Source organism: Parambassis ranga, chromosome 5 (assembly GCF_900634625.1).
Source record: "Parambassis ranga chromosome 5, fParRan2.1, whole genome shotgun sequence".
NCBI lineage: Eukaryota > Metazoa > Chordata > Actinopteri > Ambassidae > Parambassis > Parambassis ranga.
This window is the reverse complement of record NC_041026.1, coordinates 29,738,403-29,757,707: the sequence shown is the minus strand read 5'-3', so window position 1 is coordinate 29,757,707 and position 19,305 is coordinate 29,738,403. Positions and strand designations below refer to the sequence as shown.

At 40.8% G+C, this 19,305-nt stretch overlaps 1 protein-coding gene across 1 annotated transcript in view; it reads left to right on the top strand.

Moving 5' to 3' along the window:
- Positions 1-11,264, top strand: part of LOC114435579 (neurofascin) — a 74,208-nt gene extending 62,944 nt beyond the window's left edge. The window contains 1 exon segment of the mRNA XM_075353403.1: positions 6,495-11,264. Within this exon segment, the coding sequence (XP_075209518.1) occupies positions 6,495-6,723 (229 nt within the window). The 3' untranslated portion in view covers positions 6,724-11,264.
- Positions 11,265-19,305: the final 8,041 nt, after the last annotated feature.

The following is a 19,305-nucleotide window of genomic DNA, read 5'->3' as shown; positions in this document are numbered from 1 at the left end:
CAATGCACATATCAAACAAGTTTCTAGGATTTATTACTTCAGAAATTCAGTTTTTAAATTGGATACTTGGTAGATTTAAATAACATAAAAACATAATTATGCAGTAATTTAGAGTAAGTCATCGTAGGAAGGAGGAAATATTTCAGGTGTTTTGGAACACAGCAGGCAGCACCTGTGGCTATTTACACTCAACAAAAATATAAACGCAACACTTTTGTTTTTGCTCCCATGTTTCATGAGATGGACTTGAAGATCTAAACTTCATTCCAGATACACAATATTACCATTCCTCTCAAACATTGTTCACAAATCTGTCTAAATGTGTGATAGTGAGCACTTCTGCTTTGCTGAGATAATCCATCCCACCTCACAGGTGTGCCACATCAAGATGCTGATCTGACATCATGATTAGTGCACAGGTGTACCTCAAACTGCCCACAATAAAAGGCCACCCTGAAATGTGCAGTTTTGTCTCACAGCAAAATGCCACAGATGCCACAAGCATTGAGGGAGCGTGCAATTGGCATGCTGACAGCAGGAATGTCAACCAGATCTGTTGCTCGTGCATTGAATGTTCATTTCTCCACCATAAGCCGTCTCCAAAGGCGTTTCAGAGAATATGGCAGTACATCCAACCGGCCTCACAACCGCAGACCACGAGTAACCACACCAGCCCAGGACCTCCACATCCAGCAGGTTCACCTCCGAGATCGTCTGAGACCAGCCACTCAGACAGCTGCTGAAACAATTGGTTTGCATAACCAAACAATTTCTGCACAAACTGTCAGAAACCGCCTCAGGGAAGCTCAACTGCATGCTCGTCGTCCTCATCGGGGTCTTAACCTGACTCCAGATCGTCGCCGTAACAGACTTGAGTGGGCAAATGCTCACATTCGATGCCGTCTAGCACGTTGGAGAGGTGTTCTCTTCACGGATGAATCTCGGTTTACATTGTTCAGGGCAGATGGCAGACAGCGTGTGTGGCGTCGTGTGGGTGAGCGCTTTGCTGATGTCAATGTTGTGGATCGAGTGGCCCATGGTGGTGGTGGGGTCATGGTATGGGCAGGCATCTGTTATGGACGAAGAACACAGGTGTATTTTATTGATGGCATTTTGAATGCACAGAGATACCGTGATGAGATCCTGAGGCCCATTGTTGTGCCATACATCCATGAACATCACCTCATGTTTCAGCAAGATAATGCACGGCCCCATGTTGCAAGGATCTGTACACAATTCTTGGAAGCTGAAAATGTCCCAGTTCTTGCATGGCCAGCATACTCACCGGACATGTCACCCATTGAACATGTTTGGGATGTGCTTGACCGGCGTATACGACAGCGTGCACCAGTTCCCACTAATATCCAGCAACTTCGCACAGCCATTGAAGAGGAGTGGACCAACATTCCACAGGCCACAATAGACAATCTGATAAACTCTATGCGAAGAAGATGTGTTGCACTGCATGAGGCAAATGGTGGTCACACCAGATACTGACTGGTTCTGAGTCCCCAGACCGCCAATAAAGCAGAAACAAAATGCACATTTCAGGGTGGCCTTTTATTGTGGGCAGTTTGAGGTACACCTGTGCACTAATCATGATGTCAGATCAGCATCTTGATGTGGCACACCTGTGAGGTGGGATGGATTATCTCAGCAAAGCAGAAGTGCTCACTATCACACATTTAGACAGATTTGTGAACAATGTTTGAGAGGAATGGTAATATTGTGTATCTGGAATGAAGTTTAGATCTTCAAGTCCATCTCATGAAACATGGGAGCAAAAACAAAAGTGTTGCATTTATATTTTTGTTGAGTGTATATTGTTTCTTTTACCACTAGCTGACATTTAAAAAAAACAAAAAACATCCACCACCAGGTGCAAAAAGGCAGAGAGATGGTGAGTGATATCATAAAGGCAGTGTGATTTATGCTCAGCACAATTTGACACCTTTAAAGAACATAAAAAAATAAATAAAAAAAAACAGTTGGAGGACCCAACCAAAACATTCTGACCTGGAAATGTTAATACAAAGTGTGTGCAGAGCTTCCTCAGTTTTCTCCTTCTTGTTTTACTCTCTGTCTCAGAACAGCAGTTAACATCATTGTTTATGCTAAAGAATACCTACTTACCTTTACCTACATGGACATACATGAGAAGAGTCAGTTGGGGGTTTAATCCAGAGTATTACCACCTGTTCCTAAGGGTTTATCATTAACACTTGTTCACTTGGGTTTTAATCCTCCAGATTGTTTGTGAGCCTGAGCCACAACATTAGCTGATGACCAGTCCTGCCTAATATTGTTGAACACAGGATTCCTGTAAGTTGCAGGTCTTAGAGCTCATCTTCCAACACCACAGGGCTGCACTACAAAACAAGTTGAGCAGAGCATTGATGGATGTCTTTGTGTGAGATGCTTGGTGGATATAAGCTTTCTTTGTTAACCCAGGCCCTGTGATGGACTGGTGACCTGTCCAGGGTGTACCCTGCCTCCCACCTATTGATAGCTGGGATAGGCTCCAGCCCCCTGTGACCCTGCACTGCAGGACAAAGCAGGGTTACTAGATGATGGATGGATGGATGTTAACCCAGGGTTTCTGCCTCAGGCTCTGGATGTGCTAAAGTAGTCTGTTTAGAATTTGAAGATTAAACTAGGTATTTTTGGCTTTTTTCCCCCACAGAATTCTGATCTTTATCTTGGGATGCTAATCCTGACATGAACCTTTTTTTTTAATTCTGACTTACAACATATTTCAGGACATATTCAGGAAGTCAAGGGTAACAATTCTGTTCTGTTTTTTTTTCTTTCTTTTAACTTTATTGATTATTTTATAACTATCTGTTTCTTTAGTTTATCTTACCCATCTTTCTCATGACTAGCTTTCAGTTCCATGCATCCCACTTTAAGTCGGTGTCACTTTTAGAATGTATTTCCCACATTGGCACAAAGACCACTTGAAAGAATAATATCTTTTTTTAAAAAAAAAACACAAACAATGTCTGTCCAGAGGAGCACATGTCTCCTGTAGGAGCTGAAGTCCTGCGCATACAGTGTCAGTACGTGCATAATACCAGTTAGAGCCAACAAGGTCTGCATCGCCAGCAAGTAATATGTTGACAAAACTGAATGTAGTCTAGTCAAGAAAATGTAATTTTCCTTTACTATGCATATTAATCCTTATAAATATACCCATCCAATGGAAGCATGTTTAATAGAAAACAGTGGCCTGTAATCTGTCATTTTCAGGCGATTCTTCTGATATGAGCGTTATTATGCTGTCTAACTTACTTTTCTCACCTTTGCAGAAAAAAATCAGCTAATCAGATAATTGGTTCATTCCTGACTCTGTGCTCTTTTCATACTGAAGTCACACAAATAAAGGGCTCTCTTTAATGCCTTCTGGCTCACTGAGTTCCTGGTGCAGTACACTGAACAAATAAAAGCGGGCTCGGCAGACAGGAGCGCAGCAGGCCTTTTTGAGAAAGCCTCGACCTCTTGGTCAGATTTAATTATCTGTAATAGATGCAATCTTGAAGTGTTTCAGTGGCACTGGTGCATAGAGAGATGTCCTTCTATTCTACTCCTGGACGATATCAAACCACAGAGTCACCTTCTGTGCAGCATATCTCTTATACCTCAGTTAGACAATAAAACTGTTTTACTGTGCGGACAGTGTGCCAGCATAGTGGATGTAAAATGAAATATTAACTCGGAGGTTGAGAGCGCTTTAATATGCAGGTGTTTGGTGTAACAAAAGGCTCTTTATGAGATGTAATAACGTTTAATTGTAATGATGCTGTTTTATTACTACAGTAGTGCCATATGTTCATGTTAAAGTGAAAGTTCCACTCAAAATACCAGGAGATCAGGTGACATGGTAATATCTAAACACACACAAACAAAAGAAACAACATAATGGGTCGCACAGATGTCGCCAGGCTTCAAGCTGTGTGTTCACAGCTGAACCACAGTTGGTTTGGATCAATCAGGGTCCTGTGAGGGAGTACTGCCTGTCATGAGCTTTCCATCCGGCCCTGAATTCAGGATTAGCCTAGGTTGGAGTAAAAACTGTTTCTCGACATACAGCCAGGGTTGGATTGAACCACAGCTAGTGATCAAACGCTCTTAATAGGCTGAGCTACAGCTGCACCAGCACATCTTCAATCTAAAATGGCATTAAATTGGTGGCTCTCATTTAACACTTCCTCTGTTGTGTCGCATGTTTTATCTATTGTCAGGCTGATGTGCAAGCAGTCCTCCAAAGACTGTGGGTTCCTCTCATGCATTTCATTTCTGAGAACGTAGCTCTCTCTACCTGATCTAATAGTGAATGGGTCAGAGATGATCCAATGAATCCAAAGTCATCAGTCTCAGCCAAATTTCTTCATGTTCTCTGTGATGTCGCTGTCATCCACTGTCTTAAATGTGTCAAAAATATAGGCCTCCCCCACAACAGCCTGTCAAATACGAAGCCTTAATATTAAAATTGCAAAAGTGGTTTTCCAGTGTATAAATTTGGAAGGAAAATAAATACATTAGTATATCAAATAATACTTCTGGTCCTCATAGTGTATGCCGAGAAAAATTCTGGCCCTTGGACAAACGTAGTTGACTACCTCTGACCTATTGTGACTACAGGATGTTCATACTTTTTCTCAGAAATAGCTAAATCATGTACCACCATGCTAAAAGCTACTGGCTAGCTTTGATCTGTCCATTAGCAAGAAGGATTTCCTTGGTGGTTTTGTGTGAGAAACAATCCAGGGGGGCAGTATACTGGGCCATACAACAGATATTCTGTCCTTATACCTTTGGTCTCATTAGGAGGAATACACATAACCATTGATGCTCTTTATGCTTGAATCTGACTGTCATGACCGTGCTTTAACATCCTTTCATCTCTGCACCTTGTTAGAAATTCGTCTTTGCTCTAAAAGAGTGTGATTTTATTTCCTCTCACTGCATTTTTCTCCTTCTGGATGCAAAAACTAATCCTGGATTTAGTTTGTTTGTTTGTTTGTTTTTAATGAAACCTCTTTATTAACATGTATAGCTTTTCTAATGATGTAACATGGGCATGAAGCATGATGAGTCTGACTAGCCACAGTGTAGGGTTCAGGCCTCCCAGAGGACTTTTAAGGAATTTGAAATTCAACAAACAGACATGAAACGAGAGAGAGACGAGAAATCCAGCAGAAAAATAAATATCTGACTTTTGCATCCTTTAAAAATGCACTTCCTGCTGTGATGCTACTGGCTTGATAAGAAAGATAAGAAAGCTAATGCTAGTATAGAGCTCTTTGTCCCTATATGCATGAAGATGTGCTCCCCCCTCAACTAGGAGACACGCAGCCATGCTGTGAAGTGAGATCAAGCGAATGCAGTGGGCGGTTTTTCCTGCTTAGATCTCATGTCAGAATATGGCCATCATGCAGCATGTGTATGCAAATGAAAATGGAAATAATAGATACTGTATGTTAAAAAAATAAGGTGTGGTGTGGAAGTGTAATCACTGCCTGGGTTGATACGTATATCAACTATGCAGAATTACATTCCTGACACGAAACATGATGACATGTTGTGATGCTGCTTTAGTCTTCTGCAATATAAATCTATATGCATTTTCAGTACATTATACAAGTGCATCAAGTGTTTGTGAAGCATAGCTTTGAATGTTTTTCTTCCTCTACTTTAAAGCAGTACTCACATGCTACAGACAGCAGCATTTATATTATGGTAATGTCAGAAATATGGCTGAAAATCACTTCTCGATTCCTAAATATACGTAATCACTATGTTTTTAGCATTACGTTGCCTCTTGAATTACTCTTAGTGGTGCAGCTGCAGTGCTCACAAGTCTCACGCATTGAGTGAGACATGCATTTCAACAAGTTCTCATGCAGAGAAATGATTAGCTTCACCGCACAGAAATTCCTATAAACTGGCCTATAAAACAGTAAAAAGCAGACTACTGTGCGATCATATGCGTTCTGCGACGTTTAGCGACCAATCAGAAGATAGAATTTCGTTAAAACGCATTCCCAGCCAAAGAATGAAAAGAAGTGCGACTTATAGTCCGGAAAATACAGTAATTGTTTTGAATTCTTTTTCATAGTTCAGTTATCTTGAAAAACTTAATCTTAATAAAACTAATGTTTTAAAAGGCAGCAGGGAGACTTTTGCTTTGAAGCTGATCCAGCTGAAAACCCTGCCTATTGTGTAATGGGATAAGACAGACGGAGAGCATGAACACAGATATTAACAGGATTCCAAAAGCGTGTGAGCACTGCATTAGTATGGAGTTGGAAACATTCAAAGCTATTCTTTAAACAAAAAAAAAAAAAAAAATGAAGAATCAAAAATATGTAAATTCACCATAACCTTTAACCTTCTTTTTAACCACCAGTGACAGGGTCCTGGTCTGCTGACACTCCTTCACAAAAGCTCTGCTATTATTATTTTAACATTGTACTTTGATTTTTTTTTTGCAGCAGTGACGAGGACAACAAGCCCCTGCAGGGCAGCCAAACTTCGCTGGACGGCAACGTGAAGGAAAGCGACGACAGCCTGGTGGACTACGGGGAGGGCGGAGACGGCCAGTTCAACGAGGACGGCTCCTTCATCGGCCAATACACGGTGAAGAAGGACAAGGATGAGACAGAGGGCAACGAAAGCTCCGAGGCCACCTCGCCCGTCAACGCCATCTACTCACTGGCGTAGCGGTCCGCTTGGAGGAGGGGGTGGAGGTGGGGTGGGTGGGAGACGGACTCAGTAGCGTCCTTCTGATCGAGAGGGTTTTACGAGCAAACCACAGCACCATACAACCATACACACACACACAATGATATGAATATATGACACACATTATGTAATGAGGGAACAGCAGCAGGGCCTGTCTGGAGACTGTGTAGGCCTCTCTGCACATATGAAACGGAGGATTAGACCACAAGCCTTTCATTTATGTTTTCAGCTCTGAGAATACGGCCCTTTTTGAAGTGATGTTTGTGGACAAAGTGAACATTTTCCTCTTGCGCTCTGCCTGCCCTTTACCCCCACACAGACTTGAAGTGTGCCTTCAGGGCAGCTTTTAGCATTTGGAGGCATTCTTTACAGATTTTTTTTTTGTTTTTTTTGTTTTGTTTTTTGGGTTGGTTTCTGCTCCAATCATTTTCCCTGCTGTCCTTCCTGACATGGCCCTCATACTTCTGTGCAGCATCCCAGTAAAAGTATACACAGAAGTTATATACCAACACACACACACACAAACACACACACACACACACACACACTGGCCCCGTCCTGTAACGTATCAGCTTCTAACCATCAATCTCAACAGGATGCCGGCAGATAATGTTTATCATATTGATATTTAACGCAATGAAAGATTTTCGTTTTTTCCACAGCTGGTAGACTGTCATTGAATCTTAATGGATGCTGTATACAGTCCTGGCACATGTTGTTAGTGCCCTGCAAAACTATGCACTATCACCTCCTCCATACCATGTTGTTTTGTTGTTTTTTGGGATTAAGTACACATTGTGGGTTTGTTTGTTTTTTAGCACTCACAGACTAAGTCACACGCTTTTATTCACTTTGCCTTGAACTATGATGTGGTAGTTTTTCTTACCTCTTATCTAATGTTGTAGAGCAGATGTTTAAAATGGCCTCTGTGTGAAAAGCCATTCCCTGCAGAAGCAGCAAGCTATGTTAACGAATCCCATGTTTTTTTTTTCTAAAAAAAAAAACAAATAAATATTTTGGAGCATGATAGTAAACTTAGAGCAAGAGAAATGGGAAGGCGACTGACAGGAACATTAGTTTTGCTTGAGAAACAACAGTAGATCACAATTCCCTAGTTAGCATGCAGGCTAATGCTGCATTCATGTCAAATGGGAACACATGTTGGCGCCTGGTTGTTTTAAAAGTCTTTGTTTCACATGAATTGTTACATTTGTGTTTTTGAAGAAAAACGTGGCATTTGATCTATACTGCGTCTCAAATTGTGTATTTCCATTCACACTGGTAACTATGGTCACCATCTTAGCTATGTAGCAGTAGATGTAACTGTCATAGTTTCAAAAAAGGTATACTATATAATGTTACTTTCTATGTTAAATGATTTTTAAACATTTTTCATCATGCATTTGTCAGATGGAAGTCATCGACATGTTTATTTAGCAGTGCACAATGACTGGTAACATGGTAGCTAGCATTAGTTTATAGATTATCATAGTTTAGCTACTTATATCCTCCTATTGTCACTTACAATTAAAATTAGCTATTCAATTTGAGACAACACTACTAACTTCACACACACACACAAAGTGTACACAGGTTTTTAAGAGTAGCTACCCTTGTAGCTAGCTTATTGTCCAAACAAGCACCATGATGAATGGAAGCAAGAAACTTAACTTAACTTAACTTAACTTAACTTAATTTAACTTAACTTAACTTAACTTAACTCAACTCAACTAACACGTTTGAGTTTGTACCCACTATACTGTGGTGTGCTAATGGAAGTATCCAAAATGAGACACAGCAATATGACAATTTGTGCATATTCTTTGGTAATACCAGGATTCCTGCATTGAAGTTTTTCATTTATTTTATATTTTATGTATGTTTTCAGGTTATAGAAGCTAACGTGCGTGTTCTTTTCCATAAAACATGAATGCAGCTGTGATCCGTAAGATGTGTTCAGACTTACTCACATTAATTCGGCCACACACACAATTCTCAAAGGAACTAACATACAGATGTTAGCTACTTCCACTGTATCATACACATCAAGCTTCAAAAACAAATGCTCACCCGGACATGCCATGTCTTATATTTGTGTCCTCTCCTGTCTTTGCACTGCTGTCTGCCTCTGAAATTCTGTGTGTTTAGTCTGAACCCACCTTCACTGAGGGGTCTACACACCTCTTTCCTTCCTTCCTTCTAATTTTTATAAACTCAATCAATTTGTTAATCATCACAGATAAAAAAGAGACATTGTTAGAATACTTGAATTAAATGAAGATTTATAGCATGAAAATATATACATTGAATTCACAGCCACCTTTGAAATGAAACGTATCAGCTTAATTATTATTTTTGCAGAGGAAGAGTAAAAAGGAGAAGGATGTACGCTCAGTATTTGACTTGCAGATTCCTCATGCCATCCTTCTGTTAGCGGACTGACTGTCAACAGTCTCTTTTTATTTTTTACTACATGTTGACGGAGTGCTCGTTGGAATCGCCTGATCGTTTTGGCGCTCACTGTAGTCACTTGCTACTCAAACAGCACTATTAAATCCTCAAATCAAACAGATCTTAACTACGGTTAGGTTCACCTTGTATTTCAAATATTTATTTTATATTTCTATTTATTACATGATGTGGATAGTATTAATATATTAGTCCTTAATTTAATAATTGTTATATACACGTTTTCTTTGTTGTTGCATACCAGAAATAGCCAAACTAAACGTTCTCCAGAATCTGTTATTATTTGCTTTGGAATACAGAAGAGGATTAGGGTCAATGGGGGACATTAAAATGACATAATCTGACTTTGACGTTGAAATCCTAACTTTATTATGACGTTAATCTGATATTGATGTCAGAGTTCTAACATCAATCTCAAAATTCTGACTTCATTCTAATCATCACTCAGCATTCAAATATAATTTGAGATTTGTGTCAGCATTCTGAATTTAATCTCAGAATTCTACCATGTTATGACTTTAATCTGAGATTATTTGTTAGAATTCTTACTTTAATCTCAATTTTTCGACTTGAGAGCGATGTCAGCATTCTAACTTTAGTCTGATAATTTTGACTTTTAGCCCAGAATTCTGTCTTCATTATGATTATAATCTGAGATTGTTGCCAGAATCTTAACTGTAACCACAGAATTTTGACTTTATTCCTCAGAATTCTGCCTCTTTTCCCCCCTCAGAAACGACTTGAATGTGAAAATACAATCAGAAATCTTAGAAGAAGAAAACATGACTAATCCTCTTCTGTACTAACAGAACATTACGTTCACGATATTTTTGTAGCAGCTGGCTTTTCTGCTGTAAACAAGACAACACAACTGATATCCATCCATGTTTCTCTGTTCATTGTGCTGCTCTTCTCGTACTCATGTTGTTTTACCGTGTTTGTTTATGTAACATAACATTTCCGCCACAGACAACTTAATATTATTGATTATTTGGCACATATTCTGTACATGTAGGCCATGAAAGAAAATCTCTTATCTTTGTAAATATTTCAAACTTGATTTCCCCCCACCTTCCAAAAAAAATGCTTTATCTGAAAAGAGAAAACAAAGAGTCACAAATCTGTATCCACCAATTAAATGGTGCATTTTTAGTCTGTCATGCACCTTTGTATTGTAGCTTTGACTAACATTTGCACTCTGAAAAGGAATCACCCTTCAGCCTGTTGCTTTTGACAGTGTAATATATGGAACTGGCTGTTGCAGTCACTTGTTTGATGATGATGATGGTTTGGATTCTTTATTGTGAATGGAATATGTTAGATGATGTAAATAAGAAGTGAGAGAAGTGCTCCTGCAGTATACCCACGGACGCACACAAACTGCTAATAGGCCTGAAAACACGCATTCACTGAGGTATTAACAATCTCCCTTTTCCAATAATTCCTTTCACCTATGGTCATGTAGTGTTGTGTCTCATTTCAGATGTCACCAACTGAAAGATTGACTTTTTTTGTGCCATTATGATATTAATGATGCATTCAGGTGCTATTTGATAACTTGTAATATCTACATTTAAAGTTCTCCCACTAGATAATAATAAATATATATAAATATGATAATATATCATGTACCTACCTTAATGTGGCACCAGTCCAGTACCAGTTGATAGTCATAACGATGTGTTTGAGGCAATTTGTAAATCAGGATTTTCCTAGGAAAACTCCAAACCTGCAGTTCCTCATGCAGCCTCTGGGGGGAGGCAAGTGAGTTTCTACCCCTCCTCACCCATAGTTATATTTAATTGAATTAACTATGACAGGCAGCATTTGGGAATACAAAGATGGGAAATTCCAACCTCCAATCCTGTGCACCATTGGCACATGTTCACAGGGTTAATCATTTATATGTTACCCATCACTTGTTTAGGTAATATGCACTACAATGTATTCTGATATCAGTGCAGTGGGAGTCTGCAAATACTTCCCTTCAATTGAGCAGCATCTGGCACAACTTCACAAAGTTAAAAAAATGTTATTGACAAATATGACAACAGATTCAGCTTATTTTTCAAATGTTTTCTTAACTATACTTAAAGGTAGGGTAGGAGATTTCATTCTGATGCACTTTTTGTTAAATAGGTGTAACTTCTCTTTACAATTCCGATTAGTTTGTCAGTTTCGCTTTAAAACGAAAAATATTAATCACCTGTGGAAGCTATAAAAATGCTAAAAACATCAGCCAATCCTACGAGGCGCACCTGCGCTTAGAGTTGGCTGGTTGGCTGCTCTTGCCCTGCTCTGCGCACACCAGAGAGGTACATGCATGATGGCGAAGTCACAGACTGGTTGGGAGGCGTGGCTTCAGGGTGAGCTCCGAGAGAAAGGGGCATGTGATTACTTTTGAAATCTGGCTGACTCTCACTGAGTTTTCAAAATCTCTTACCCTACCTTTAAAACCAGTTGAAATCCAAGAGGAGACAGATCACAGTGACAGTATTTGTCCAATTAGATACAGTTTCTGCTGCTGATTTCTAGGTTGATCTATAAAAAGTGCATCAAGTGCGCAATGCCCTTGTGGACACGAACGCGGTGCTTAAGCAGTGCACACACAAACAGAACTTATTAATCACATTATCAGAAACAACTGACATCTTGTAGTTGCTTAACATATAATTATGTCAATGCATCATTAAATATCTGGTGCAAAAATTGTGCTAAATCTTTGAAAGATTTGTGACGTTCTCCAATTTGATCAAAGGTGATCTTTGCAATGAAACACAGCATTATATATTCCTTCCCCAAACTCTCATGCCCCCCCCCCCCCTCTGTTTCTGCAGAAACTTCTGATGGGTGAGTTCTCTGATGCCATTTATTTGCAGTGCACTCTGACTCTGGTGTGACCTCAGCAGGTTTTTTGTTTGAGCACAGACACATTGATGAGATCATACTTCAGGTTAGGTCTGTTTTCTGCATCCTATTCTACTCACATGGCCTTCCTCTTTCCCAACAAAGGGAATCAAGGTGGGAAAACTGGCTACAAAGAAAAGAGAAATATGCATCTTTGTTTTTTTTCATGTCTGCTTGTTGGTGCACATTGAGGTGTGCACAGTGCCCGGCGTCTCTTTTTTTGCTTACCTTTTCATGGAGAAAAAAAAACTATTGTGTTTTCCTTCATTTGAAAATGCTGCAAAGTGTAGATTTTTACTGGTGCACATTTGCGACTGGATTTTTTTAATAACTTGGCTTTTTTTTTTTAAATGAATTGTCACATTAGCATCTTCTTGGTTTGACCATGTGTATCAGAGCAGCTTGTCAAAGTCTTGCTTCAACATGCAAAATAACAGCTTTTGTAAGGTACATCTACTCAAAAGAAAATGGCATAAATATATTCACCATGTATGTGTGTATGATGAGATGTTGCAACTTCTGCTAGCGACGCCTTCTTTATAGTAAAGCTATCTCCTTTTCTCTACTTCCTGACTGCCGGCCTCTCTGTTTTGTAGCGTAATGCTAATGCTAGCGGTAACATCATCCATTCAAACTCCTCCAAGGTCACCAGGTCTATGTACAATAGAGCACTTTTAGGATGTGGAGCAATGGGAGATTCACATCATGGATGTGCAGCTGACAAATCACCAATGACTGTGTGATAATGTCATGTAATATGGAGGAAAATCTCTGAGAAATGTTTACAGCACCTTCTTGAATCTATGACACCAAGAATCAAGGCAGTTCTGAAGGCTAATGGAGGTCCGACCTGGTACTAGCAAGGTGCACATAAACTGGTTGGTGAGTGTATATTTTTACATGGATCTCATGCTCCATGTGGACTTAAAGTAAGGTGTAATATCATCATAATGAATATAAATCTTACAGGAGACTTTATCATCCAGTTGGCTGTAATGAATAAACATTAATGTGATCATATAAATCAATAATTTTAGAGAAAAATATGGAAATAAAAATGACATTTACAAATAGTCTTGAGCAGGGATGACGATTGAACTGCCTCCATATAAGGATTAAGATTAAGATTAAGAATTACTTTATTAATCCCTGTGGGGAAGTTATCAACTGTCTGTTCTTAGGAAATACCACAATGGTTATAAGAATCTAATCCTAAAACTCGGTTCAGGTCAGGTCACAGGTCAAATATCTCCAGGAATGTATTTATTTTATCCAACCAGCACAACAAATCGTATGATAAAAGCCTGTTTTATACTTCTGAGTACCCGCAGAGCCCTATGTGTTGGTTTGATGCGCACATCCAAAATACTGTAACTACATGTTGAGGCGATGCAGACCGCAAATGCTGTGATTGGTGGCACTGTGCCACACATTTTTAAAACTTGTACATGATTATGGACCAGAGGAATGACTCATCTAAGAAGTGAGGAACTCATCCTTACCACATTACAAAGACTGCCAGATGGCACAGAAGTCTTGGAACGAAGTTTCAAAGAATGTTGGTATGGATGTGCCGGAAGCTAACCAGTCAACCAGAGACTTTAATGATAACTAAACTGAAGAAGCTCCTATTTACACAGCAACAAGAAATACAACCGGTGGAGCAATGCAGAAGTGAGGGTTCACGACGCCGTCGTCTCCTGCAATGGGTACTCCTTCAATTCAAAGTATAAATCAGACTTAAGAGTGCAGAGGCTGTATTCTAAATCACCTGCTACATACTAGGACGTATACTGCCACATGATCTACTCATTTCTCCCCAACATGGAGGCAATATGTGGGTCTGCTCTGGTCACAGAGGCAAAGATGTCCTGCTGTCAGCCCGTAAAACAGGATCTTCTTAGTCTGTCCACAAGGCACAAGTACTAGATTTACACACGAGGACCAACTGCTGCATGTCAGATCTATACAGTGGATACTGAAAGTATTCAGACCCCCTTAAACTTTTCACTCTTCGTTATATTGCAGCCATTTGCTAAGATCATTTAAGTTAATTTTTTTCCTCATTAATGTACACACAGCACCCCATATTGACAGAAAAACACAGAATTGTTGACATTTTTGCAGATTTATTAAAAAGATTGCAACCAGTCGCCCTGTCCCTGCAGCTGAAAAAACACCCCCACAGCATGATGCTGCCACCACCATGCTTCACTGTTGGGACTGTATTGGACAGGTGATGAGCAGTGCCTGGTTCTCCACACATACTGCTTAGAATTAAGGCCAGTTCTATCTTGGTCTCATCAGACCGGAGAATCTTATTTCTTACCATCTTGGAGTCCCTCAGGTGTTTTTTTTCAGCAAACACCATGCAGGCTTTCATGTGTCTTGGACTGAGGAGAGGCTTCCGTCGGGCCACTCTGCCATAAAGCTCTGACCGGTGGAGGGCTGCAGTGATGGTTAACTTTCTACAACTTTCTCCCATCTCCCAACTGCATCTCTGGAGCTTAGCCACAGTGATCTTTGGGTTCTTCTTTACCTCTCTCACCAAGGCTCTTCTCCCCCGACAGCTCAGTTTGGCCAGGCAGCCAGCTCAGGGAAGGATTCTGGTCATCCCAAACGTCTTCTATTTAAGGATTATGGAGGCCACTGTGCTCTTAGGAAATTCTCTCTCTTGAGTGCAGCAGAAGATTTTTGTAACCTTGGCTAGATCTGTGTCTTGCCACAATTCTGTCTCTGAGCTCTTCAGGCAGTTCCTTTGACCTCATGATCCTCATTGGCTCTAACATGCACTGTGAGCTGTAAGGTCTTGTGTACCCACCATTTGTTTAAATTTCCTGTTTTATTTTGGTACTTCCAGTCCTTGTGTTTTTTCCTTCACTGTGGTTGGCTATCATCGGTTCAACCTGTGTCTCCTTCACCTTGTAGATATAGTCCCCTGTGTCTTTGTACTTGTGTTACCTGCCTGCTAATTCAGTAAATGATGTACCTACCTATGTTCTCTGGCAGAAATCAATGAAGTCCCTCTACACCCCATTTGGATAATGGTGAGCACTTTGATCTTGTTAACGCTTTAATGTAACGTCTGAAAGCCTTGCATTATAAAACTTTGATATCGTGCACAGGTATTCTGCTTAAAAGCTTTTACACCCCCCGCCCCATATGCCACTCTTGATCATTTTTTACAGTCATGTTTCAGGCCACAAAGTAACCAAAACCAGAACTTTATAGTGTATTGATTTATCCCATGTACCCTGGGATAAAGTGGATTACAGCATTCCCATTAAACTGCTATGACCGCTGGCTTCATTTTACACATACACACACAAAAAAACACAGCCCAAAGATTAATAAATGGCACTCCCACCGTAAATCCTGACGTGGCTATGGCATAGCTGCTTTTGGTGGTGACATGTTTTATTGAAGATGGCCTGATCCATTCCGCCTTGACCCCCTCAAGGCTAGTAAATATTAATGCATCGGCGTCTGTAGACGGCTGTTCCCATCACCATGTACATCACTTGATAAAAGCTATTAGCAACCCAATACGTGGTTTTGGCAGAGAGGTGGCCTCAGAGGATGTATTGGGTAATTATTGCATCTTCCTTCATACAAAAGAGCAGGGTTTGCTGCTAAAAGGCTGCTAAAAGAATGAGAAAATAAATTAAAACTGCTCTATGATGTCACCTGACAACACCGTGCTGAGATATTACCTTCTGTGTGTGTGGGAGGGTGCAGGTGTCTGGTAACCAAACAAAATGGTATTGTCATTTTTGTTGTCAAATCCCAAATGGCTGGGACATTATTGAGGCTTGGTTCTGACAGCATCTGTCTGCATCTATAGCGCAGATGTGATGAAGTCATACACTTGAAGTGTACACAAAGCTATGTTTATGAAGCTTCACATATCACTACCAATCTGTCTGTGGCTGTAGAGCGCAGAGACGTCAACAGTATGGAGGTGGAGGGAAGGGTAACCCCTTTTTGTCCCACATTTTTGTTTGTTTTTAATATTGTTCCAATAATTAATACAATCCACCCATGCCACACTACTTACTTTTTAGAAGGCTATATGTCAAAGGTATTAAAGTGAGGTACACATATGCTAAACTGATTTAATTATATTTTCATATTTCAGTTTTAGCTGCTTTTACATGGAGGGAGCTGAACCTACATTAAAATGATTTTTTTGTTTTCACCTGTAGTATATTAGGAGTAATAAAACACTAAACCTCCACACTCATGAGCATTAAATTCTCTCACTTCACCTCTTTCACTTTGCCGCTGCAGCTGTGTTACTTTTTTATAAAACATATCTTGAAACCTGTGGTTCAAACTAACTCTATGACTAACTTTTAAAGAGAAAAGTAGGTGAACCTCTTTTTTGCAGTGTGTAGTGCCCATGGTGCATTGTGATGATGTTGATGAAAATTCTCAGTCATCCAGGTCATCATACGTAGAGAAGATTGAAGCAAGGCGTCTGGACATGTAGAGTTTTCTTGAAGACGTTTCGCTGCTCATCCAAGCAGCTTCATCAGTTCTAACTGTTTGGTGGGGAAACATGGTTTATATGTGGTTACAGACCTATGTGGGTGGGTCTGGGTAAAACTTAAAAAAACTTACAAACAATAGCACTAAATGTTTCCATACTTACCTGTGATGTTCTGGCTGACTGGGCCAGGTGTGTCTAACGACTGGCTAACGACTATGAAACTGCCGGAGGGGGACTGGTTGACAGCCCTTTGTTCTTGCTGTGAATATGTGCAAACTTCCTGGGAATGGATGGAATCACTGCTTTGTATGTGGTAGAAAGATGATGTCTGAGGCCACCACCTCTGTTAAGGGAAGGTTTTTCCAGCTTAACATAGATGGCTTCCTTGACTCCTCTTTCATACCACCTTTCCTCCCTGTCTAAAATGTGAACATTGTTGTCCTCAAAGGAGTGTCCTTTGTCTTTGAGGTGGAGGTGAACAGCTGAGTCTTGTCCTGAGGAGGTGGCTCTCCTGTGCTGAGCCATTCTTCTGTGGAGTGGTTGTTTAGTTTCTCCAATGTACAGATCAGAGCATTCCTCACTGCACTGGACTGCATATATCACATTGCTGTGTTTCTCCCTGGGAATCTTATCCTTCGGGTGAACCAGTCTCTGTCTCAGTGTTGTCATAGGTTTGAAATGGACCGGTATGTCATGGTTGTTGAAAATCCTGCAGAGTTTCTCTGATACTCCTGACACATATGGAATGGAGATGTTCTTTCTCCGCCGGTTGTTGTCCTTCTTCTTGTTGTTGGGGGGTCTTGTTTTTGTGGCTTTGATGAGTGCCCACTTCGGGTAGCCACAGATTTGCAGGGCCTTCCTGATGTGGTGTTGCTCCTTCTTCTTGCCCTCTGAGCTGGTGGGTACAGTTGTGCTCTGTGCTGCAGGGTCCTGATGACTCCCAGTTTGTGTTTCAGTGGGTGGTGTGAATCAAACAACAGGTACTGGTCCGTGTGTGTGGGTTTCCTGTACACTTCCACATTGAGGCTCCTGTCCTCCTCAATATGTACTGTGCAGTCCAAGAAGGCCAGATTGTTATCCTTGGTGTCCTCCCGAGTTGTGATGATGGCTTTTTTTTATACTCACCTGCTTAACTCAAAGTCAACATACTCTGAGTTGATTGAAATCCTTGAATTAAAGCAGAAAGTCTTGACTGAGCTCACACTTTGAATGTTTCATTACAAATTCAAGGACAAAAGCTCATCATTGTTCCAATATTTATAAACCTGACTATAAAAGTTTTGGCCTATGAACCAGGATTGATATAGTGCAGAGCCTGATTGGTGGATTGATCACAGATGTGTGAGAGACTGCAGGTTAACAGGGTTCTGTGCTCGGACCGATCCTGTTCACCCTCTACATGCTCCCTCTAGGAAACATCATCCAGAAGCACGGCATAAACTTTCATTGTTATGCTGATGATACCCAGCTGTATTTATCCATGAAGCCTGAAGAAACGGAGCTGCTAGTCAGACTACAGGCGTGTCTAAAGGACATAAAGGACTGGATGTCCTCCGACTTTTTACTATTAAACTCGGACAAGACTGAGGTCATTGTTTTTGGACCTAAACATCTCAGAACTAGTTTATCAGATAGTACTTTCTCTCTGGATGGAATTACCTTGGCCTCCAGTACGACTGTGAGGAACCTTGGAGTTATCTTTGACCAAGACATGTTGTTTGTCTCTCATATTAAACAGGTCTCCAAGACTTCTTTCTTTCACCTGCATAATATTACTAAGATCAGGAGCATCCTCTCTCAGAGTGATGCTGAAAAGCTCATCCATGCTTTTGTCACTTCAAGACTGGACTACTGCAACTCTTTATTGTCAGGATGTCCACATTACTCCATCAACAGTCTGCACCTGATCCAGAACGCAGCAGCTAGAGTTCTGACAGGAAGCAGCCAAAGGGATCATATCTCTCCTGTCCTAGCGTCTCTTCACTGGCTCCCAGTGGGCTCAAGAATACACTTCAAGATCCTTCTTCTAACCTACAAGGCTCTTCATGGACTTGCTCCATTGTATCTGCAGGACCTGATTGTACCATATGTTCCTAATAGGACACTCAGATCTCTGAGTGCAGGTTTACTAGTAGTTCCTAGGATTCATAGAAGTAGAATGGGAGGACGAGCTTTCAGCTATCAGGCACCGTATTATGGAACCAGTTACCAATCTGGGTCCGAGAGGCAGACACTGCCTCCACCTTTAAGACTAGACTTAAAACTTTTCTGTTTAGTAAGGCGTACAGTTAGCCTTAGACCTAGTGTGTAGCACAGCTATGCTGCTCTAGGCCTACGTTGTCGGGGGGCACAAACATGATCCACTGAGCAGTTTCCCTCTCACCCTCTAACCTCTCCTTTTCTCTCCTTAGTCTGGCTCACACTGGTCTCAAGACCTGGATGATGACCTGCAGTCCGGCCCGTGAAGTCTCTCTTGCTCTACGTTGTCGGGGGGCACAAACACGATCCTCTGAGCAGTTTCCCCCTCACCCTCTGACCTCTCCTCCACTCTCCTTAGTCTGGATCATACTGGGTAATATCGTCTCATAATCTGTGTTAACTGTCTTCCTCGTAGTTCTGTGCCTCGCTCTTGCTCTCTCTCTTTGCAGGTCTCAAGACCTGCATGCTGACCTGCAGTCCGGCCCCTGATCTCT